Source organism: Myotis yumanensis, unplaced genomic scaffold, assembly GCF_028538775.1.
Source record: "Myotis yumanensis isolate MYYU_CA2020_CCGP unplaced genomic scaffold, mMyoYum1.0.hap1 SCAF_6, whole genome shotgun sequence".
In the NCBI taxonomy this organism is placed as follows: domain Eukaryota; kingdom Metazoa; phylum Chordata; class Mammalia; order Chiroptera; family Vespertilionidae; genus Myotis; species Myotis yumanensis.
In genome coordinates, this window is record NW_027223757.1 from 61,623,793 (window position 1) to 61,647,902 (window position 24,110).

At 35.6% G+C, this 24,110-nt stretch overlaps 1 protein-coding gene and 1 pseudogene across 2 annotated transcripts in view; one reads left to right on the forward strand and one right to left on the reverse strand.

The window, feature by feature from the left end:
* SENP6 (SUMO specific peptidase 6) overlaps positions 1–24,110 on the reverse strand; it is a 104,328-nt gene that overhangs the window by 56,960 nt on the left and 23,258 nt on the right. Inside the window, exons 2-6 of one of the 2 annotated variants that reach the window (XM_070418218.1) lie at positions 20,008–20,101; positions 17,970–18,030; positions 6,783–6,925; positions 5,777–5,881; positions 1,367–1,387 (exon numbers count right to left, since the gene is read on the reverse strand). In XM_070418218.1, the coding sequence (XP_070274319.1) occupies positions 1,367–1,387; positions 5,777–5,881; positions 6,783–6,925; positions 17,970–18,030; positions 20,008–20,101 (424 nt within the window). The remainder of the gene's footprint in view (positions 1–1,366; positions 1,388–5,776; positions 5,882–6,782; positions 6,926–17,969; positions 18,031–20,007; positions 20,102–24,110) is intronic. The other variant, XM_070418219.1, reaches the window with a different exon arrangement.
* Positions 8,206–9,657, forward strand: LOC139012786 (heterogeneous nuclear ribonucleoprotein A1-like; annotated as a pseudogene).

The following is a 24,110-nucleotide window of genomic DNA, read 5'->3' on the forward strand; positions in this document are numbered from 1 at the left end:
GGGCGGAATCTGTAATACTGTCAATAACAAAAAATAAATTAAAAAAATAACCTAAAATTGTTATATTATTCTGATAGTGTAACAGTAACTATATTTTATCTATCTTATAATATAGCATACAAGAAAGAACATATTTTTATAAAATGAGAGACTGTTTCAATATAATTGTATTAAGAGTTACTTAATGTGCATTCTTTAGCAATTTTATTAAAAACATCTTAATAGCTTTCCAAAACATAGTCACTTATGAGTTAAAAATATAAAATGACTCATTTATATCTGACAAGAATAATGATTAACTCAAAAACAAAAAGACACAATGGGAAAATAATTTTTCTTTGCCAGAAGGTAAATAGTAAAATATTTACACAATCCATTCATCTAAAGCAAGTAATATATTTGTGATATATTTCAGAATTATAAAATATGCCCAAAACTTTTACTGACAAGATCATCTTTAAATTTATATTTCAGAAACTTGGTGTTCATGAAGATGGAATATATGTTTTATAAAATATTGCACGTTATCTTCTTTGCCCTCTCTATACATTTAAATAAAGTTATAGAGTTAAAATTATATAGTTAAAATCATAGACTGTCTCTTCTTTTGACCTTCACCAATATCATGAAAGTATTTGTTTAATATAAGGGCTGTTAACCTGTTTTTTGGGTGGAGGGTTCAGAAAATGCTTTTGAACTCTCAGAAAAGCAAGAAAAAAATATGCACATGCATTAAATATTCTACATCCATACACTGAGCAAAGAAACTATTCTTATGGACATTTGCCTTAGAAGAATCACAGCCATTTCACTATTAAAAGAAATGTGTTCTTAAAAATTTGTTCCCGTGTTATTTACATTATTCAACATTTCTACAAAAGAACAATGCGCTTGTCAGTATTGTTACATAGGGAACAAACAATGATCATAAAGTTCTGTTACAAATTTTTGGGTCAGAATAGGAATACATTTGATGTTAAGAATTTTAACGCCAAGCTTCAGGTATTCTAATTCCTTTTTCCCCTCACACTACTACAAAGTATAAAATATAATAAGAAAGATTTTAGTAATAGAACTAAAATCAACTTTACTACTAAGGCACTGGAACATACTAGTTTTAAAAGTAAAGAAGTCACACATCAGCATAAGTATATAACCGTTCATGAAAAAATGTTATACTAAGAATTATGGTGAAACATTACCAACATGGCCAAATATCATGTTTTTCTATTAATACATTTCCTTTTATTAAAATAATTACCAAGTTTTAACGATGATTCGAATCAATGGATACTTTTCAAAGCATACAAATCATTTGGTATTTAATATTATATCCATGCTCTAATTTCATCGATATTAAGCTTACCTTTCCTTTTGGTCCAGACTGCTTAAAACATGAAAAAGAAAAAAAATGTAAGAGGCAAGACCTCATTTTTGATATATCACTGTAGTTTTAGTAACTGTAAAAATAAGGCAAAACTCTAATGTGATTAATTTGTTTTAAACACATTATATATTATGTTTTGAATCTTGTCAGATATATAAATTGTTTTTCAATTTTTGTCAATACAGAAAATACTTTATATCTAAACATATTTAAAGAAGAAAAAAGGATATACAAAGATATGAAAAATTCTTGAAAGCTTTAATTAACCACCCACCATTTGAGTATATATGTTATTTTATAGTTATATAAATAATTCAAGAAACAACACAATTTCCTGAAAGTTAAACAAAAATTTAGTGGTTCCAACCCTGTTATTAGATGTGATTATTTGCTTCTGAGCAAGAAAAATAAATTTAAGGTTGAAACTTTTGCACCAAAGCCTTAGTATATGGTTTGGGATACAAGGAAAGGCGTGGGATAAGGTCATGGCCTCTAATCAAAATCCCAATGTATAAAAGATCCACCTTTCTGCATAGTTCACAGAAAACATAAAAAGCTATCAACATCAATTACTTAAAAGTAAAGTTATAAAAGCCCTCAATTTAGAATAAAATTCACATTCTAGAAATATTCCTCTTTACTATAAAAGGAACTAAATATTCAGAACTAAGCAAAACAGTTCGAAAAATCCTTAAGTCCCCATATTAACTCTTGTATTCCTATCATGTGGCACAGGTAAAACCAATTTAATCCTGGCAAAATAGAAAAAAAAAAAGAAAAAAAAGGAAATATGGTAATTTGGTTTTACAAAATCGACATTGAAAAGAAACACTAATTTTTAAAATATATTTTCAATAGTAAGAAAAGCATTACTATAAACTTACATGATGCCATATTTCAAATTTTACCTTGGCTATTTAAAAAAATGGAATGATCTGTATAAAATAAGTTTATGTTGTATTATAAATAACAGAAAAATGAGGGAATATGTAATATATCTAATTTATAAGTCATGGAACATCTATAATTTCCTCAATATGTATTTATTATCAAGTCCTGCCCTAGAGGAGCTTACATACTTTAAAAAAAAAAAAAGCTTTTAACAAATGGGAAGGAAGTCTAATTAGTAATGTAGGACTTTGTAAAAATGTCAACTTATATTCTTGTTGGGCTATCTCATTCTTGAACTAGTGATGTATCAGTGCTCTTAAAATTTAAAAGAAAAATAAAGAAAGAAAGGAAAGAAGACTGACTGATAGATTCTGGTGTCCATGACTTGATTTAGGACTTCAAAAATTCATTCAAAGTAGTGCTTTTCATTAATAATTAAATCTTGCTTGCCAAAACCGGTTTGGCTCAGTGGATAGAGCGTCGGCCTGCGTACTGAAAGGTCCCAGGTTCGATTCCGGTCAAGAGCATGTACCTGGGTTGCGGGCACATCCCCAGTAGATGTGCAGGAGGCAGCTGATCGATGTTTCTAACTCTCTATCTCTCTCCCTTCCTCTCTGTAAAAAAAATCAATAAAATATATTAAAAAAAAAATCTTGCTTATTCCAGGAGCCCATTTTCCCATTTATGGTGTATAAGTGCTTTTGTAGATATTCATTTTCCCCTATGGGCCTTACAAGTCATTTTACCTACCCTTAATAAAAACAAACAAACAAACAAAAGTGAAATGTAAATAAAACATACACCACTAAATGTGCTTTTGTAGCAAGACTGATGAAAACTAGAGGTGAAGATGGTATCGAGTTATATACATTTTTTTAATTTTGGCTTTTCTTTCCATACCAAATACTACCCTCCTCCTCCATCACTGTTAGTAAATCAAGAACCCATCTTTTAATATGATTTAAATTAACATTTGAAATAGCAGTAAGAATATAGGCTGGAATCGTAATATTCTCCCATAGAGTAGCTAATTTGATCTGATACTTTAACAATCTTCATTCATTTCTTTTAGATTAAAAAGGTGTGACATACTTGTTTCCATATCTTATTCAAAAAGCAGGTCTGATTTATTTACGAGATAAGTTCTACCACACTCCAAGAAGAATAGACTGTATGTGTGAATTACTAACTGGTGGCATTTCCTTTAATTTCAAATTAAGGGTTGAAAAAATAAAAATTAGGAGAAGCTATAAAAGCCAGTGTGCTACCCTCAGCTGAGGCCTACACTAATTAAAACCAATAAGCAACTATCTTTTTTTCATGACTTTGAATATGTGGTTTCTACTGCATGCAGTGTTCTCATTTATCTAGTAGACTCAAAAGTTACTTTAATATTTCCTTTGTGAATTTTTTACCCTTCCCTTTTATGTAAATAGTACTACACATACTTTGTAAATCTCTACTACTGCAATTACCATGCAATTGTTTGTTCACTTGCTTTCTGACCTCTACCTTAATCAGACCTGAGCTTTAAGGCAGGGACTTTGTCATATTCATCTTTGACTACTCTGTACCTCACCTATGCCTGGTATGTAGTATGAAATGAATGTTTTTCAAGGAAGAAAATTGGAAAAACTCTCAATGACTTGTCTGAATTTTAAAATATTTTTAATGATAGTTACGCTGCAATAGGAGGTATAAGAAATGTTTATTCTATAAATAAGAATAAAAGTAGAATCTATCCTGCTGACAAAACTTTGTGTTTTCCTTATTGTCTCTAGTTTTTCTAGTCAAGTACTTTAACTCAGGATTGTTTCTTTAAATATAAACTAACTCAAGTTTTATTTTTTTATTTTTAAGAAACATTTTACTAGTGAATATCAGTTCCTATTAACAGAATCTAATCTTTCATGAACATGAGTAATGGTACACATGCATGGCATAACAAGTGTGCAGACCAGGAATAAAACAAAACAAACCAATTTCCAGAATAAAGTCAGTTTTTTAACATAACCAATGAGAAAAGGGGAATTAGGAGAAGTCATAGTGTAAATAAATCCAAACTAACAAACTTCAAAAGCAATAATTTTGGTTGCAGAACATATCACTAGATCATAAATTAGTATTTCAACTTAGAGCACATTTTCAGAATATCAAGAACACAGATCTTTACCAGCAGTGGAATCTATCAATGTGATGAATGTGTGAGAAAATTATACCTCTCCTTCTTCTTTCCCCCTAATTACTCTCTTTTTCTTATTTAGTCTTTTGTTTGTGCCACATGTAGGCCAGAGAGCTGGATTTGTTTGTGTACTTTGTAATAAAGCAAGCCAATTTTTGGTATGTGCAGTGACTTCTCTTTCTTTTTAGTTGAATTTCCCAAATGTTTTATGTGAAAAATATGATTAAAAACTGATATATTTTAGTAAAAACGGGTTTTCTTTACTATCCTAATACATGAGAAAGATTTAAGATTTTTAAGTAAAAAATATGTTATAGAAAATCTATGTAAATAGTAAACATAACAACGGTTTGTAATAGGACATTTTCTGAATGAGTAGCAGCCTAGATTAGTATTTTTAAATAATGAAGAATAGCATCTAGCATATATACCAAATCTTTAAATTTTACTAGTTATAAAAATTTTTATGTAACAATTCATAATGCAAGAACTAAAGAGATTATTTAATTGTTGGTGTCCTAGAATTTTTAGTAAACTGAAATTGACTCAGAATTGAAATTTCATAATCATTTTTGGATGGTTATGAAAAACCTCAAAAGCATTTAAAACACCAAGCTTTCCCCATTATTTCAAGATTCAAGTAGTACTTTCACAGCCAATGAGAACATCAAAATCTATTAAAACTACTAAAACACAAAATTTTCTAAAACATTTAAAACTAATATTGTGATTTACTTTGATACTATAAAATCCTATGAGCCTTATAAAGAAAGTAAGGTAATAACTGTAGTGTTACTCATCAGAGCTAAACTACCAGCTGAAGACTTCTCTGTCAAATACTGTAAGTTCCAATGTAATAAAATCAGTGTAACTTAACTGGAATATAATGCAATAAAATGGCTTTCATTTAAAGGACGCATACGACATACTTCAATGTGAGGTTGGGAGGACAAGAAGAGATAGACCAAAGAATTTATATACTTGTATGTATAGTCCATGGACACGGACAAGACGGTAGTGAAGACCTGAGGAGGGTGGGTAGGGTCTGGGAGGGGGGCGGGAATGGGAGATATCTGTAATACTATCAACAATAAAAAAAGTGTATTAAAATATAATAAAAAAGGTCTCTGTGATTTATTCAAAAACAAATATAAAAGAATAAAATTCTATGACATGAGTTATTTCAGAGACATGATTTTTACAAACAATAGTAAAATTTCACAAATTTAAAAAAATGGTTTTAAAAAAATAGTGAAAAAACTCCTATTAAAGGGCATAGTATATGTATACTAAACAAAGGCAATTAGAATCCGTACCTTTGAGCTGCTGTTTTTACAACTGGTGTCTGTGCGTTAGCATGATGAAAACATCTACCATCAATAACAGTTCCAGAACGTAATGATGCATTCTGTGTATTTTCACTACAAATTCAAGAAAAAAAAGAGTAATTTGAACAAGGGAAAATTACATATACATATGCAAAATAAATCCTTTAAAATCTGAGTGCATGCAGAAAACCACTTAAAAAAATGTATAAACCCAATTGGCCATGTTAAATTGTATATTAAGAGTTTTCCACTTTCTGACTTTATCTCTGAACTAGAGGCCCAGTGCGTGAATTCGTGCATGGGTGGGGTCCGGCCAGCCTATCCAGATTGGGCCAGGCTGGCTGGGGGGAGGAGCCGCAAGCGGTTGGTGGGAAGGCCCTGCCCCCAATCAGTGTGTGTGTGTGTGTGTGTGTGGGGGGGGGGGGGGGGGGTTGGGGATGGGGCGGGCCAGGGGGAGGGGCCATGGGCTGTTGGCCAGTTGGCCTGCCCCCTAGTCGAACTCCAGGTTGAATTCTTGGTTGAACTCGATGGGACAATTTACGTTTAGACTTTTATTATATAGGATAGGATGTTTCCAATCCAGTTTATGAAAGATGATAAACAGTAGAACACTAGAATAGAAATCATGAATTCTAAATAAATGCTTAGTATTATAAGATTTCTAGTAAATTAATTCAGATGTTTTCTGTCCTTATTCTCTATTTATAAATGAGACTATTATAAAAAGTTTTTAAACCATGAGCATTAGTTTTCTTACATGCTAAAATAAAAAGTTAATTGTAAAGAAAATAATGAGTCCTAAATTCTACTTCTAATTCTGCCACTGACTAAAAAGTTACTTAGCTATTATGTACCTCAGCTGCCTGCCTCTAAATTGACAAAGTAGAAATGAAATAGTGATTTTCAACCCTATTTCTTGAAGATGTAACAGCTGGTCATATCAGTAACAGTGGTTCACTAAGACAACCACTAAGAAAGGTTGAAGTGCCTTTACCTCAACTTCTTTTTGTTGCTCAACATGTTAAGTCCAATTGGGTTGCCCTTTAAAGGTTTAAAATTTTCAGACTTGTTTCGTCTTGCATATATCTTCCAAGAATCACCAGAACCAGTAGCAACAATTTCAGATTGACGATTTAACTGTAAAACAAATCCATAATTTATCAACAACTATTTGAAAACTAATTTAATAAAAAGGTGGTACTAGCTACTACGGAGGGGTGGGAAGGATGGCAATGGCATGGATAGAAGAGTAATTTAACTATGCTTTTATTTCCTAAGGACAACACACACATAAAGGAACATGGGTATTTATGAAATTATTATCTTTTTTACAAATATATTTTTATTGATTTCAGACAGGAAGGGAGAGGGAGAGAGATAGAAACATCAAAGATGAGAGAGTATCATTGATCAGTTACCTCCTGCATGCCCCACACTGGAGATACAGCCTGCAACCTGGGCATGTGCCCTGATCGAAAATCAAACCATGACCTCCTGGGTCATAGGTCGATGCTCAACCACTGAGCCACGCCAGCCGGGCTAATATTATTTTCTTTTCATTTAAATATCTCCAAATATATTTGAGAAGATTAAAAGAAAAATAGGCATGCTCTCTCCAGAGCACACCTACACCTTTCCTTACCCCAAGCCCCAGGCAGATTACCTTTGCCTTTCTCTCTCCTAAACTCCTAGAGCCCTTCTTTTGCTTCTGTAACTTATTTTCTGAGCCTATGCAGCCCAGTTGGCTCACTTCTACTACTTCTGTAACTTTCTAAATAAACTTTCTCTTCTAATAATAAAAAAAAAAGTACAAAAACAGAAGGGATAAGGGTAAAGGATCTTAGCATAGCTCTTTCCCACAAGAGCAAAAAATACACGTTTCCCCTAAATAACAGGCCTCGCTGATACCTGTAGGAAAGCACAGCCAAATATGCCTTCTACTTCAACTTGGACAAAGACTTTGGCTTTAGCATGGAAGTTTCTATATAAACACAAAACCAGAGATGTTTTCATACTTTCAAATGATAATATAAACATATCTATATCACTATTTGGGTAGATCACAATATGACAATACAATGGCCCAACAGAATGGCTCAGTGGTTGAGTGTTGACCCATGAACCAGGAAGTCATGGTTTGATTCCCAGTCAGGCACATGCCAGGGTTGAGGGCTCAATCCCCAGTAGAAGGCAAGCAGAAGGCAGCCAATCAATGAGTATCTCTTATCACTGATGTTTCTATCTTTCTCTCCCTCTCTGAAACCAATAAAAATATTTAAAAAATAAATAAAAATAAGTATTTTTTAAAAAGACCAATCTAACTTCAAAGCCTATGCTTTCCCAAAATATACTGCATAAATTTTTATAGCGTTGTTTGTAGAAATATAAATATTGTTAACAAGAGGCAAAAACAAGCAATGTTACTCCCCAAAAGACTGAAAATCATCAGGATGCAGAACATCTCAAATCAAAGGAACTGCCTTGGCCAGGTGGCTCAGTTGGTCCTGTACACCAAAGATGGCAGGTTTGATCCCTGGTGGGAGGCAACTAATAGATGTCTCTCTCTCTCTCTGTCACTCCTCACCCTTCCTCTAACTAAAAAAACAAAAGGAACTATACTAAAAATTCCTTTAGAAAGTTAATCCTTCCTCTTAAGAATTTTTTAGCCCGGGCCAGCATGCCTCAGGAGGTCATGGTTCAATTCCAGGTCAGGGCACAGGCCTGGGTTGTGGGCTCAATCCCCAGTGGGGGCATGCAGGAGGCAGCCGATCAATGATTCTCTCATCATTGATGCTTCTATCTCCCTCTTCCTCTCCCTTCCTTTCGGAAATCAATGAACTTATATTCAAAAACAAAAAAACCTTTCTGCTAGTGGATGCCCCAAAGCAAGCATCATTGGTGTCTCCTCTCCTGAAGTCGTCAAGTCAGAGTCTCCCAAAGAGCTGGAGCAGCTGCAGAAACTATTTATCAGAGGTTTCAGCTTTGAAATAACCGATGAGAGTCTGAGGAGCTATTCTGAGCAATGGAGAACACTCACAGACTGTAGTGATGAGAGATCCAAACATCAAGCACTCCAGAGACTTTGGGTTTGTCACCTATGCCACTGTTGAGGAGGTGGATGCATCCATGAATGCAAGGCCTCACAAGGTGAATGGAAAAATTGTGAAACCAAAGAGGGTGGTCTCAAGAGAAGATTCTTAAAGACCTGGTGCTCACTTACTAGTAACTGTGAAGAAGATTTTTGTCGGTGATATTAAAGACGCAATGAAGAGCATCACCTAAGAGATTATTTAGAACAGCATGGGAAAATAGAAGTGGTTGAAAGCATGACTGACCAAGGCACTGGCAAAAAGAAAGGCTTTGCTTTTGTAACCTTTGATGACTATGACTCTAGACAAGATTGTCACTCAAAAATACCACACTGTGAATGGCCACAACTGTGAAGTAAAAAAAGAACTATCTAAGCAAGAGATGGCCAGCGCTTTATCCAACCAGAGCTCAAAGTTGTCCTATAAACACTGAAAGTGGTCACAGAGGTGGTTTTAGCGGGAATGACAATTTTGTTCATAGAGGAAACTTCAGTGGTTAAGGTGGCTTTTGTGGCAGCCATGATGGTGATGGATATGGTGGCAGCGGGGATGACTATAATAGATTTGGTAATGATGGAAGCAATTTGGGAGGTGGCGGAAGCTACAATGAGTTTGGCAATTACAACAATCAGTCTCCAAATTTTGGGCCTATGAAAGGAGGAAACTTTGGAGGCAGAAGCTGTGGCCCCTATTGTGGTGGAGGCTAATACCATAAAATCACAAAACCAAGGTAGCTATGGCGGTTACAGCAGTAGCTACGTCAGTGGCAGGAGGTTTTAATTACTGCCAGGAAACAAAGCTTAGCAGGAGAGGAGAGCCAGAGAAGTGACAGGGAAGGTACAGATTACAGCAGATTTGTGAACTAAACCAGGTATAGTGGTGATAGGGCCTAGCTGCTATAAAGAAGACATGTGTTAGACAATACTCACGTGAATGGGAAAAAAAACAGAGGACTGTATTTTTGACTAATTGTATAACAGGTTATTTTAATTTCTGTTCTGTAGAAAGTGTAAAGCAGTCCTCGCCAGTTTGGCTCAGTGGATAGAGTCGGCCTGCGGACTGAAAGACCCCAGGATCGATTCTGGTCAAGGGCGTGTACCTCTGTTACATGCTCATCCTTGGTGCTGGTCGCAGTGCTTGCTGAAGGCAACCAAATTAACGTCTCTCTCTCACACCCATGTTTCTATCTCTCTGTCTCTTCCCCTTCCTTCCACTCTAAAAATCAATGGGAAAATATCCTCAGGCGATGACTAAAAAAAGAGTGTAAAGCATTCCAACAAAAAATTTTAATATAAATTTTTTTGCACCCATGCTGTTGATTGCTAAATGTAATAGTCTGATCATGACGCTGAATAAGTGTGTCTTTAAAAAAAAATGTGCTCAAACCTCAGAGGGAAGGTAGGGGAGGGTGGGGGTAAGGGAGAGAGATCAACCAAAAAACTTATATGCAAGCATATAGGCCTAATCAATAGACACAGACAATAAAAAAATAAAATAAAATAAAATAAAATAAAATGTGCTGTGTAAAGTTAGTCTGCTCTGAAGCATCTTTGTAAATTACCCCAACAGTGTGAAGTTAGAATTCCTTCAGGGTGATGCTGGGTTCCATTTGAAATTTATTTACAACCTGCTTGGGCACAGAGCATTGTCTTCAGAAACTTTGGTGCAGTTGAATTGACAAGTTATTGTGCTATGATCTGGAATTCACCATTAAAAGGGTCACCCAAGCAGAGTCATGTAGTTTATTTGGTTATTAATGATTGTTGGCACAGACTATAGAATATATCGAAACTGAATTACAGTACCAGGTAAAATTATAGAAGGGTATGAAGTTTGTGATCATCCATTTTCATGTGTAATCAATAAACAATTTAATAACCTCCTGAATGACAAAAAAAAAACAAAAAAAAACCACAAAGAATTGTTTCATCTAGCCCTGCTGGTGTGGCTCAGTTGGTTGAACATCATCCCATGCACCAAAAGGTCACTGGTTCGATTCCCAGTCAGGGAATAGTGAAATAGTGTCATGAAATAGTATTCTTTTGATTTAACCATTCAAAAAATGTAAAAACTGTTTCAGTTCATAGACCATAGATTACAGGTTGGATATAGTCTGTGAGCTTTGGTTTGCCAACCCCTACATTATAACTTTAATCATTAAGTAACTAATGAGAGTAGCCAGTTACTAGAATTTAAGCTCCACAGGAACAAGAAGCTTGTCTGTTTTTCTCCCTAGCATTTAGAATGCTATGCTCAATACATATCTGCTGCATGAATAAATATTTCATTGGGGCAGCTAAATGTGCAAAAATTGTCAATATGTGGTATCCTCGACACAATCATCACACACCACATAGTGAATTTAACAAAAAACAAGTATTCAGGAAATTTAGCAACTAAGAACTTCAGGTAATAAAACCTAAAAGAATCTACTAAATTATTAGAGACATTAAAGGCATTTAAGTTCATATATAAATATATATATATATATATATATATATATATATTTCTTAAATGATTTCAGAGAGAGGGAGGGAGAGAGAGAGAGAAATATCAATGGTGAGAGAGAATCACTGATAGGCTGCTTTCTGCATGCCCCATACTGGGGATCGAGCCCATAATCCAGGCATGTGTCCTGAAAGGGAATCAAACTGTGACCTCCTGGTTCATGGGTTGATGCTCAGCCACTGAGCCATGCCAGCTGGGTGGCATTTAAGTTCTTAAAACAAAAAGGGAAACAGTAAATAATTATTTTAAAAAAGAAAAATTTGAAAGAGAACCAATAGAAGTTCTACAAATGATGTAATTGAAATGTTTTAAAATACATATATGTATAGATTAAATGGCAGATTAATTATAGCTGAATATAAAAGTTAGTAAATTAGAAGATACCTCGCCGAAACCGATTTGGCTCAGTGAATAGAGCGTCGGCCTGCGGACTGAGAGGTCCCGGGTTCGATTCCGGTTGGGGGCATGTACCTGGGCTGTGGGCACATCCCCAGTGGGAGATGTGCAGGAGGCAGCTGATCCATGTTTCTAACTCTCTATCTCTCTCCCTTCCTCTCTGTAAAAAATCAATAAAATATATTAAAAAAAAAGATACCTCTGAGAAAATGACCTAGAATATTGTACAAGGATGGTTTCTTTCTATGCTTTTTATCCTTTCTTTTTTTATTTCCTATGTAAAATACAGGTTAAAGAATATGGAAAAAAAATGATCTTAATATGTTGAATAAAAGTCCCAGAAAGAATAAAGGGGAAAGGTAATAGCCACAAAGATAATAGCTAAAATATTTTTAGAACTAATAAAAGACATACATTCTAAAGAGGCACAATGAAACTATAGAAATCCAACAACCAAGAGGTTATTCTGTGAGAGAGAAGGGGAAGAATACCAAGACACTGAACTAAAATAAAGGCTTTCTCCTAATTCCACGTTCATTTTCAAATGGAGAAAAGGAATTATATTAGTTTAAAGCAATGATCCATATGGACCTATATATGACGTACAAGCCACAGTGAATTTATAACACACCCTTCCCACTCCCCAATAAACAAAAGACTTTGGGAAAGGATAAATAGGCATGAATAGTTTTAAGAAAATCAGCTCCTAAATCCTCAATCTCCATTTTGACACTTAAAATTAATTTAACACCCATCTAGAAAAGAGGCATCATACAATTATCTCCTTCCTCCATCTTCCCTTTTAAAATAGACCTTTTTCCACTTTACAAAACAAAGACATAATCTTCACAACTTGTATTAGAATCTAATAACCTCCAGAGAGCAACTATTTGAAATATTAGTATATGAAATCTCTTTTGGCACATAAAATAGTAGCGCTTCATATCTTTCCCTGTTTTATATATATTTCTATTAAAGGTGAACCATGGGTTAGAAACTGGGTATTCTGAACCAAAGTAGGATTTTCTTAATTCAGCTATGCTGCAAAATGGAAAAGCAAAAGTAATGAAAATTTACATTTATGATCTTTGTATATTCTACTCCAATCTTTTTCAAGAAAAGCAATGCCCCAACGAAAATATCAAGTGAGAACAACTCAAGGAAAGCATAAGTTTTAAAAAAGACTGAAATTGCCCTGGCCTGTGTATCTCAGCTGATTGGGCCTTGCCCCTGTGCACAGAAAGGTGGTTGGTTGGATTCCAGGCTGGGTTTCGGGCTTAGTCCCCAGTAGAGGGCTTGCAGGAGGCAGTCAATGGATGTTAGGCTTTCACATCAATGTTTCTCTATTCTCTCTTCCTTTCTCTCTCAAAATCTATGAAAATTTTAAAATAAATTAAATTAAAAAAAACTGAAATCTGCCTGACTTACTATAACCAGGTAACAAACTCAGATCAAAAGCAAGGCCATATTTTTCTGCCTTAGGATTCTGAAGTGAAATGGTTGTCATGATGATGAAAATAACATGTGTATTTGAAATAAAAAATGAAAACAGACTTTTATAGATAAATATTACATGATTTAATTGACTGGCTAGTCTGTGTGAACTGACGTCAAATAAGTTCTATGCATGGACTAAACGAATTAAATATACAGGTCCAAGTTTTAAAGAAAATACATAAACCAAAAATTATAAAAATTTTTACAAAAAATATTGTATTAGTAAAGGCACCCTGAATTTAACAATAATTAAAATTTGCAATGACCTCAAAGTATTTGGTTAAAAATACGATCTAAAAGTAACAAGTATATTACTAGCCACTTCTTGAGTCTTGAAAAAGTCTTTTCAGTATATTTCACCCAAATTCAGAAAGACAATGACTCTTAATTACAAGTTTTAACTTTTTAAATGTTAGATTGTTAGGTGATTTTTGGTAATTAACTCAAAAGGAAAGAACTAAATGATAATACTATAATTCTTTCCCTACTCATTAATGACCAAGATTTCACAGTACTTAAATATATAAAAAAACACACAAAAAAAGTTTAAAAAATTGCGGCTGAAAGTTTTATTTTAGCAATAAATAATATTTATTCATGGATACGTGAACTAAATGAATAAAACAGATCAGTTCATCTGTTTTAAGAGATATACAGTGGGGCCTTGACATACGAGTTTAATTCGTTCCATGACAGAGCTCATAACTCAAATTACTCGTATGTCAAATCAATTGTGAACAAGTGAGACACGTGATGCTGGGCTGATGTTGTGGCGTTCACTGTGACGTTCGCTGCGCCAACTAGCAGTGGGGTATCTGAAGCTGGCTCGTAACCTGAATTTTAGCTCGCAACTCAAAGCAAAAAATCGGCCGAGAGACAGCTCGTATCTCAAAAAACTCGTTAGTCAGGACATTCGTAAGTCAAGGCCCCACTGTATTTCTAAAATAATTATACGCAATATGTTTAATAATTGTTAATATCTGTAATATAATTTTGGATTAAATATTTATTAATAACGATAAAGGTAACTAAATCCATTAAAAAAACGAGTCATTTAGTGACAGGAATATTATTTAATGTTAAATTAAATAATAGTTAAATTATCTCTTTATTAACATTTATCTCTTTATTAAAGTATAATAGGATAAGTTAAAATCTTTCTATCCCATAAAAATATATCATATGAAGTTAAAATAGATATGTAAAGTCAAAATCCTGTGAGAAATTGAAAGAAAATATAAATTTATGAAGAAAAAGGCACAATATTTTCAACTAAAAGAGGATATAGTACACTTTAAAAAATATTTTTAAAATAGATGTTGCTGAGTATGAATTCATAATTATCTTTAGATATCACTGGATATATATGTGTCAAACCAGTTTTATTTGAAAATATCAATATTTATATCTTTAAAAATGTGTAATAAGGCATATACTTAATTAAAAGCTTAAGGGAATCTCAAGCAATAAAAAATCAAAGACCAATGTCATAGAAGTTAGTGATGGAACACTTTTATTTTTCTCCAAAGTTCACTATTTCAATGTCCACCTGAAGAATATCTAACAGCAGCATTCTAAGAAATTGCAATGTTAAAATAAAAGTTAGAGAAAACTGCAATGTGAAAAACCTTCTAGTTTTTCAGCGTAATTTTAAATTCCCTAAATCATGACAAAACATGTTTTGGAGAAAAACCTCTACAAAGATGGAGAAAGTAAATTTAAAAGTTCCTAAAATCTATTCAACTGCTAAGTATGGGAAATATTTAAGAGGGTGCTATACCAGACTGTCAAAAATTTAAGTTTGACCACATACTCTCCAAGGTTGCAGGAAACAGTAACTCACATATATTAAGTATAAATCAAGTATAAGAAAATTAGAACTGTATCTGACCTGATACAGCAGCTCTACTTCTATATCCATCCTACAGATATACTGGTGTGTGGGTAAAATTACCCATACAGGAACTTGCATATATTACTATTTGAATGGCAAGTGTTAACTCTTACGAATGAGGCATTTGGCAATATCTAGCCAAATTACCTGTAAATTTACCCTCTGAAATCTCCACTGTAATTTCAGTAATTTATCCCAAAAATAAACTGTAAAAATATGAAAAGATGTAAGTTCAAGGCTTTACTAAAGCACTAGCTATAATAGCAAAAGATTGGAAAAAACCTCTGCTTATCAAGTGATGGTACATCAATCTATGCTACACCCATTCACTGGAGCATTAGGTAGCAATAAATGAGAAATCTCTAAATATTTTCCTGTAGAGACTGACCTACAGTTCATAATGTTAAGTAAACAAAAAATTGAGGTGCCAAACGGTGTAGCCACTTTCTCCAAGAAGAGTGGTATATTCTTATAATAAACACACAAAAAAACCAAAGCAAAACAATAATGGAAGGTTAAACTACAATAGGTTACCTCGAGATGAAAGAGAGAGGATGGAGGAAATCAGGACAAAAGCTAGACTTCTCTGAATAAAACTTTTGTAGATTTGACTTTGGAACCATGTGAATAATTTTTCATAAGTATAAAACAAATTAATTATTTTTAAAAAGCTATTCCTCAAAATAAAAAACAAAGCTAAAAAATGAAACAAGGCATGGCTCAGTGGTTGAGCATCGATCTATAAACCAGGAAGTCACAGTTTGATTCCCAGTTACTGACAGTACAGGCCGGTTGTGGGCTCAGTCCCCAGTGGGGGGCATGCAAGAGGCAGTCCATCAATGATTCTCTCTCATCAATGATGTTTCTATGTCGCCCTCTCCTTTCCTGTCCGAAGTCAATAAAAATATTTTAAAAAACAAAACAAAATTTAAAAAAAACCCATTCTCATCTAGCTGGTGGAATTACCAACCAGGAATAAATAATTTCAAAGCAGTAATTTAAATATATATTCCTAGTGGAATATACCTGGTGGTGCCACCAAACAACAACAAAGGCACAGGATAAAAAAAAAAAATTTAAGTCGTTTTATTAGTAATTATATTTTAACTAGAGGCCCGATGCTTGAAATTCGTGCAAGCGTAGGCCTTCCTTCCACCAGCTGCTGACACCGTCTTCCCTCTGATACCCGGGACCCGGGCTTCCCTCATAGCCTGGCTTTGTCCAGAAGGACGGAAGGACATCTGGAAGGACATCCAGTCTAAGTAGCATATTACGCTTTTATTATTATACATTGGTATTGTGAAATTATTTAATGTACCTAATAGGATAAAGCAAATAAGTAATTAAGTTATCATCATTAGGAACTAAGACACTAAACCCAAGACACATATTTAACAACATAAGAAAATACATTTTCTCCAAGGCAATAACCACCAAAAGCAAAGACAAAAGAAAAAAACTGGTTTAAGGTATTAGCAACTAGTATCAAAGCAATGAGCCAGTATCTCCAAAAAACAGTATATCATCAAACCTAAGACCTTCTAAGATGCATAATTATTGTATGTACTAATATGCAAAGAAACTTTTGAAATTAAACCATGTCATGAAATTATAATACGCACCTAGACAAATTTCAGATGTCAAAATGTGAAAAAATGTGTATCTCAGACTCAATATAAACAGAATTCCTATGAATCAATAATACCCTAAAGACCAAATAGAAAAATGGGCAAAGGATATTGACAGTTATCCAAAAAAAATAAATGGACTACATATATGAAATGTGTTCAACCTCATTCATGAAGAAAGAAATAAGATACTATTTTTCACTGGCAAAAATCAAAAGGTTGATAACACTGTAACAAAAGTTTGAAGAAATAGGCACTCTCAGACACTGCTGATAAATTAAGTATAAATCAGGTATAAGAAAATTAGAAATATATCTGACCTAATACAGCAGCTCTCCTTCCATATTCATCCTACAGATATACTTGTATGTGGGTAAAATTACCCAGAAGGCTAACTTACTCAAAATTATTTGGGGGAGGGCGGTAAATAACACCATAATTGATACCACGTGGTATCAATACTAATGAAAGGGTAATATGCTAGTTAGATCAGGTTGATCAGCTGACTTCCTTCCAGACAAAGCCATGGTGGTAGGGGGCTGAGGCAGAGGCAGTTAGGGGTGATCAGGCCAGCAGGGGATGGTCGTTGGGAGAAACCAGGCCAGCAGGGGAGGGCAGTTGGGGGCATTAGGCATGCAGGCAAGTGAGTGGTTAGGAGTCAGTGGTCCTGGATTGTGAGAGGGATGTCTGACCCCTGTGGGACTGGGCCTAAACCAGTAGTCAGACATCCCCCGAGGGATCCCGGAATGGAGAGGGTGCAGTCCAGGCTAAAGAACACCTCCCTCCCCCCCGCCCCGTGCACGAATTTCGTGCACCGGGCCTCTAGTTGAATAACAACAGTACATCATAAAATGAAATGGTACATTAGAAAGAACGAAGATACTCTTAATAAACGCTCATGGATGGTCTTCAGATACAATCATTTTTCGATTAGAAAAAGTGTGTATAGGATACTACCAATTATGTAAGTGTAAGGAGGTGAGACAAGAATATTGTTTTAACACATAAATATCTGATAGGAAAAACAAGAAACTGGGAACATCATTTGCCTCTGGGATAGGAAAGAGAGAGGTTGGGACTTAATTTAAAATGTTAACATTTTCTTTTGAAATATTCATTTTTAGTATATAACCTAAAAATGTTTTTTAAATTAAAAAAGCAACACTTGCCTTTTTTCCTTTTGAGGTTTCAGAATCCTCATCTTCATCTATACTGAGTAGATTTGCCTCACTGCATATAAAATAAGGGAGGAAGAAACCTTAAATGGCAATTATGACCCATACATTAAATTCAGATTTATCCTCTTTGTTCATCTAATAATTCAGGGATCAGCAAACTTTTTCTGTAAAGGGCAATAGAATAAATATTTTAGGCTTTATAGACCATACTATCATCATATCAACCACTCATTTTTTCCATTATAGTATAAAAGCCATCATATATTACTAGTATATGTGTAGTTGTGTTCCAATAAAACGATTAACAAAAATCAAGTGGTGGGCCAGATTGGGCCTGTGAAGCATCATGGTTTGTTGATCCACACCATAAATGAATAAAATATTTGTCGTCTTATATACGAATTTCACATATGGTCACTCATTTTTACTTTCTGTCTTGGATTTAAATTAGGGGGAAAGGACAGAGAAACAAACTGGTAGAAAACTTTAGCTAATGAAAAGAAACAATATTACCACAGTAAAATAGCTATATCTCTACCACTATGAAAGAAATATCAATTCTTCATTGAGAATCACTGGCCTGAGATTTTTAAAAATCAGACTGATACATCTATTAATAAACAGTTCATGTTAATATCAACTTGTTCAAAAAGCAAGAGCCACTGAGGATCCACTTATATTGAGGAACCAAAGAGTATGATTCATAAATGAAACATACAGGACAGGTAGCACCTTAAAAGACAAATTCTTACATATCCATGACAAACCTTTTCACAGAGGAACTCAAAATACACCCTTGTGAAGGCAACTCTATAAGCTACTTTCAGTAAAAACCTAACTATTTATAGTAAAAACGTAAAATGTTTGTTTCATTACTGCTTATATATGTCCCAACTTTTTTAATGCTAAAAATTCTCTCCTTCCACACACTTTACAAAAATGTTTTTAAAATGATATACTTTCTACTCAATTTAATTTCAGATTTAGTTCCAATTTTTCAAAATGTCTGTCTTTGTTACAGTACCTATGTACTAAATGTCTGTAACAAAAACTATTTTAAATTGAAAAATAGTCAGAAATAAAAGACCATAAAATATCAATTTTAACTGAGAAACTTACCAGTTCTAAGCTCTCCTTCAAATAAAACTTCACTTCAGTTCAATAGCACATAGGTGAAGGCACATAAAATGGCAATGATGAATGGAGCTGTTGCCCAAAAAGAAGTGAAGCACCTACTATATTTAGCCAATATACTCTGAAAGACTTCTTGTGTAAAATTTCTAAAACATATTTATAGTTTTGGTAGAACTTGGTGTATATATTTGTGTTTCTATAAATTTGCTATTTGTTCTCGTTAAGGGAAAAATCAGATCAATAAACCAAGAAACTATAGCAATGCTGAATCTGTAATACAAATTCTGCATGATGCAAAAGGTTCTATTAAAACCAGTATTTGAAATTTTTCACAGAAGTAATTCCAAGTACATTAACAAATATAATGAACACTTTGCTTAGCTTCTGTCTGGGTCAACACCTGTGTTTATCATTTATAGTATTTCTGCTCTCTCTGATGATAATCTGATCTAAGATGGACGGATGGTGAGGGGTAACTGGGAAGAAAGTTACTACAGGATCTAAACTTTCATACAAAATTGTGAGGTCTTAATCTAGGTTCACTTACTTACTCAAGATAAATGGTAGCTTTTCAAATCACTGAACAGAATCCCGTGTTTGTTTATTTTTACTAAGGAACAATTATTTAGTTGTAAATCTGTAGTATGATTGATATTTAATCATATGGTTATACATATTACATGCACTTATTTATACATTTCAAAAGATAAATATAACATAAAATTATTTACTAATAAAGAACTGCTTTTTCTTCATTGATGCAATTATAAAAGAGTTCAATATTTCCTTAAGAATACAATACTCTTAAAAATATTTCCATAGCAAACAATTTATATTATTTTTCTAATGAAAAGTTTCATTCTTATAAAATATCTGAGGGGAAAAAAAATCTTACTCTTTATCTGTATCTCCTTCACTTTCTTCTCCATGATCAAAGCTCCAATTATTTTTAAAACCTCCATCTCTCCTAGATTCGGATCTAGTCAAAGCTGAAATAAAAACAGAGATAAGTATTAATAGAGATATCTAATCTAATAAAAGAAACATACAAATTGACCGCACCTCAACTACGCCCCAAGCCACGCCCATCAGCCAATCAAAGCAATTACATGCAAATTAACCCAACCAAGATGGCGGCCAGCAGCCACAGAGCTGGAGCAAGCAGGAGGCTTGGTTGCCCCGGCGATGGAGGAAGCCAAGTTTCCCGCCAGCCCGGGCCGGCCCTGAGGTCCGCTCAAGGCAACAAAGTTTCAATTATAGAAGGTAAATAAATCCCCGATACCTGCTTCCAGCCAGCCTCCACTGGGAGCTTGGGTGGCCAAGGGCTTGGCCAGCCTGCAAACAGCCATCAGCCCCTCAACCAGGATGGCCACATCCTCATGGGGTGAGGGTCCCCGCTGGGGGGCTTGGCCAGCCTGCAAACAGCCATCAGCCCCTCACCCAAACAGGCCGGGCACCCCAGGGGGGACCCCCACCCTGAAGGGGGTGTGACCAGCCTGCAAATGGCACTCACCCCCTCACCCAGGCTAGCCAGGCACCCCAGTGGGGAGCCCCACCCTGAAGGGGCTGTGGCCAGCCTGCAAACAGCCATCAGACCCTCACCCAGGCTGGCCAGGCACCCCCACCCTAATCCGGGACACCCTTCAGGGCAAACCAGCCGGCCCCCACCCATGCACCAGGCCTTTATCCTATATAATAAAAGGGTAATATGCAAATTGACCCTAACAGCAGAATGACTGGTCACTATGATGCACACTGACCATCAGGGGGCAGACACTCAATGCAGGAGCTGCCTCCTGGTGGTCAGTGCGCTCCCACAGGGGGAGCTCTGCTCATCCACATGCCAGGCTGACGGCTGCCAGTACAGCGGTGGTGGCGGGAGCCTCTCCTGCCTCCTCAGCAGCGCCAAGGATGTCCGACTGCAGCTTAGGCCTGCTCTCCACTAGCAAGTGGACATGCCCCGAGGGCTCCCGGGCTGCCAGAGGGATGTCTGACTGACAGCTTAGGCCCAATCCCCTGGGGAGCAGGCCTAAGCCAGCAGGTGGTCATTCCCCTGAGGGGTCCCAGACTGTGAGAGGGCACAGGCTGGGCTGAGGGACCCCCTTCCCCCCCGAGTGCACAAATTTTTGTGCACTGGGCCTCTAGTTAACTATAAAGTAAAATTGAGCATTCCCCAAGCTCTTTGTTTAGTCTAGATTTTCTTTTCATTTGAATGCCTTGATTATTGCTTATGAACACCTTATTTCCTCTAAAGAGAGAAAGAACACTTTAATGTCATCCATATGTGTGAGTTTGCTAGAAAAAGCAGCTCAAATTTGTACAATACAATGAAAATGCGGGGGGGGGGAGGTACACATGAATATGTGTGAGATATTTTAAAAAATCAACCCTGTATCTCCATAATTGATCACTGATTCTACAAATCAGTGCCTGTTAGTTTGCTTGCCTTACTTATGAGAACCATATCCAGACCACTAACTGACCTTTTCTTTACCTCCATCATCTCTGCCTTTTAACAGAAGAGAAACAAAAGATTTCTGTGTTGGCAATATGGTGAACTTGATTTATCAAAAACAACAACAAAAACCCTCCATCCATATCAGAACATCAAACATGCTCATTATGAGTTTTAAAAATTTTGTAAGTGCATGGCTGAAAACCCCTGAAGTCATAAACAACTGGTAAGTGGGAACCTGGAGAAATAAGCTTCTGAAGTTGTCATTTGAAGCCATATGACAAAATTCTGATGGCCTAGAGCCTGGTTTTTAAGATCAAGTTTAGAGCCCGAGAGCCCTGGCTGGTGTGGTTCAGGTGGTTGAGCATGGTCCCATGCACCAAAAGATTGCTATGTGATTCCTAGGGTCAGAGTACATTCCAACATTTCAGGCCCAATCCCCAATAAGGAGTGTGCAGGAGTATGTTTCTCTCACATCGATGTGTCTGTCTCTCCCCCTCCCTCCCTCCCTCCTTCCATCTCTATCTAAAATCAATATATATAAAGTTTGGGGACACAGCAAGATGAAGGGTCAGGTTGAATACCAGAATACCTGAAGGGCAACACTCTGATTGGGTGAACTAGGGTAAAACAAAGAAACTCACTGAAGAACTCAACAATGGGAATAATAATAATGTCCTGTCCTTGCCTCTGGATTTTTGGATTGAACTGTAGAGAAAGTGTATACTCCCATGACTAGAGAATTCCTAACCATAAACTCATAATTACTCAGATTTGGGACCAAATGTTTTATAACTTACATGGCCCAGTAAAGGCCATAATTTTAAAAGTTTCACAAGATGCTCACTAAATATAAGAGAAATGCAAATCAAAACTATAATGAGATACTGGTTCGCACCCATTAGGAAGGCTTTTTAATAATGATGAAATATAGTAAGTAGTAGTGACAAAATGTGGAGGGAATTGAAACTTTTATGCACTACTGGTGGGAATGTAAAGTGCTGCAGCCACTGTGGGAAAAGTTTAGCAGTTGCCTAAAAAGTTAAACATAAAATTACCCTATGATCCATCAACCCCACTTGTAGGTATACTAGGTATACGGGTTAAAAATGCAGATTTTTTCAATAGATGGAGTTACACATATGTTATATATATGCGATTTGATATGTATGATACTTTGTTGTACTGACAGCAAACTTCAAAACTTCATATGTCAAATTTTCTGAAGGTGTTAACATCATAGATATTCATACACTAAAAAATGTCGAATTTCGTGCCAAAAAAAGAGCATTTGTGGAAAGTTTTAACTCATGATTTTGAAGAAAAATGCTACTGAATACTTCAGGAAGCTTATGGTGAACATCTCCATCTCAAGATACTTGTGAACACTGGTTTAAATGCTTTAAAAGTGAGGATTTCTATGTGAAAGACAAAGAACGTACAGGTCAACTAAAAAAGTTTGAAGACCAACAATTATAAGCGTTATTGGGTGAAGATGCATGTCAAACTCAAAAACAACTTGCAGAAAGATTAAACACTATTCAGCAAACAATTTCTGATCGTTTACAAACAATGGGAAAGACTGTAAAGGAAGGAAAATGGGTGCCACATCAACTGAACAAAAGACAAATGTAAAACCAAAAAGTCATCAGTAAAATGTTGCTTCAACGGCACAAAAGTATTTTTTGCATCGAACAGTGACTGGCAATGAAAAGTGGATTTATTTTAAGAATCCCAAATGCACAAAATGATGGGTTGATCCAGGTCAACCATCAACATCGACTGCAAGGCCAAATCACTTCAGAAAGAAGACAATGCTCTGCGTTTGGTAGGATCAGGAAGGTGTGGTGTATTTATTATGAGCTTCTAAAACCAGGTGAAACCATTAATACTGATCATTAATAACAACAAATAATCAATTTGAACCACGCTTTGATCGTGAAATGACAAGAATGTGACAGAAGATACGGCAAAGTAATTTTGCTTCATGATGACACACCATCACAGACTTCAAAACCAGTTAAAGACATGTTGCCCTAACCGGTTTGGCTCAGTGGATAGAGCGTCGGCCTGCGGACTAAAAGGTCCCAGGTTCAATTCCGGTCAAGGGCATGTACCTTGGTTGCGGGCACATCCCCAGTAGGAGGTGTGCAGGAGGCAGCTGATGAATGGTTCTCTCTCATCGATGTTTCTAACTCTCTATCCCTCTCCCTTCCTCTCTGTAAAATCAATAAAATATATTTAAAAAAAAAAAAGACTGGTAGGAGGTGCGGAGGCGCAAAACAGGATGGCACCCGAGTGTGCCAATTTTTTAATCGGGAGATACAAGCTCCCGCTTGCTCTGAGCTCCAGTGCCAGGCGAGACTCTGGGGGATCCAGACACATACGGGGAGAAAGTGGACTATCTGGCATCAGGGCAGGAATGCGGGGGCAGCTTCCTTCAAGATGAAGGTGCTCGCAGTGGTCATTGTTCCTGTGCTGGGACCACCCTGGTGCAGGACTGACTGGCAGCCACTGCTGTTTGCTCCCCCCTGAAAATTCCG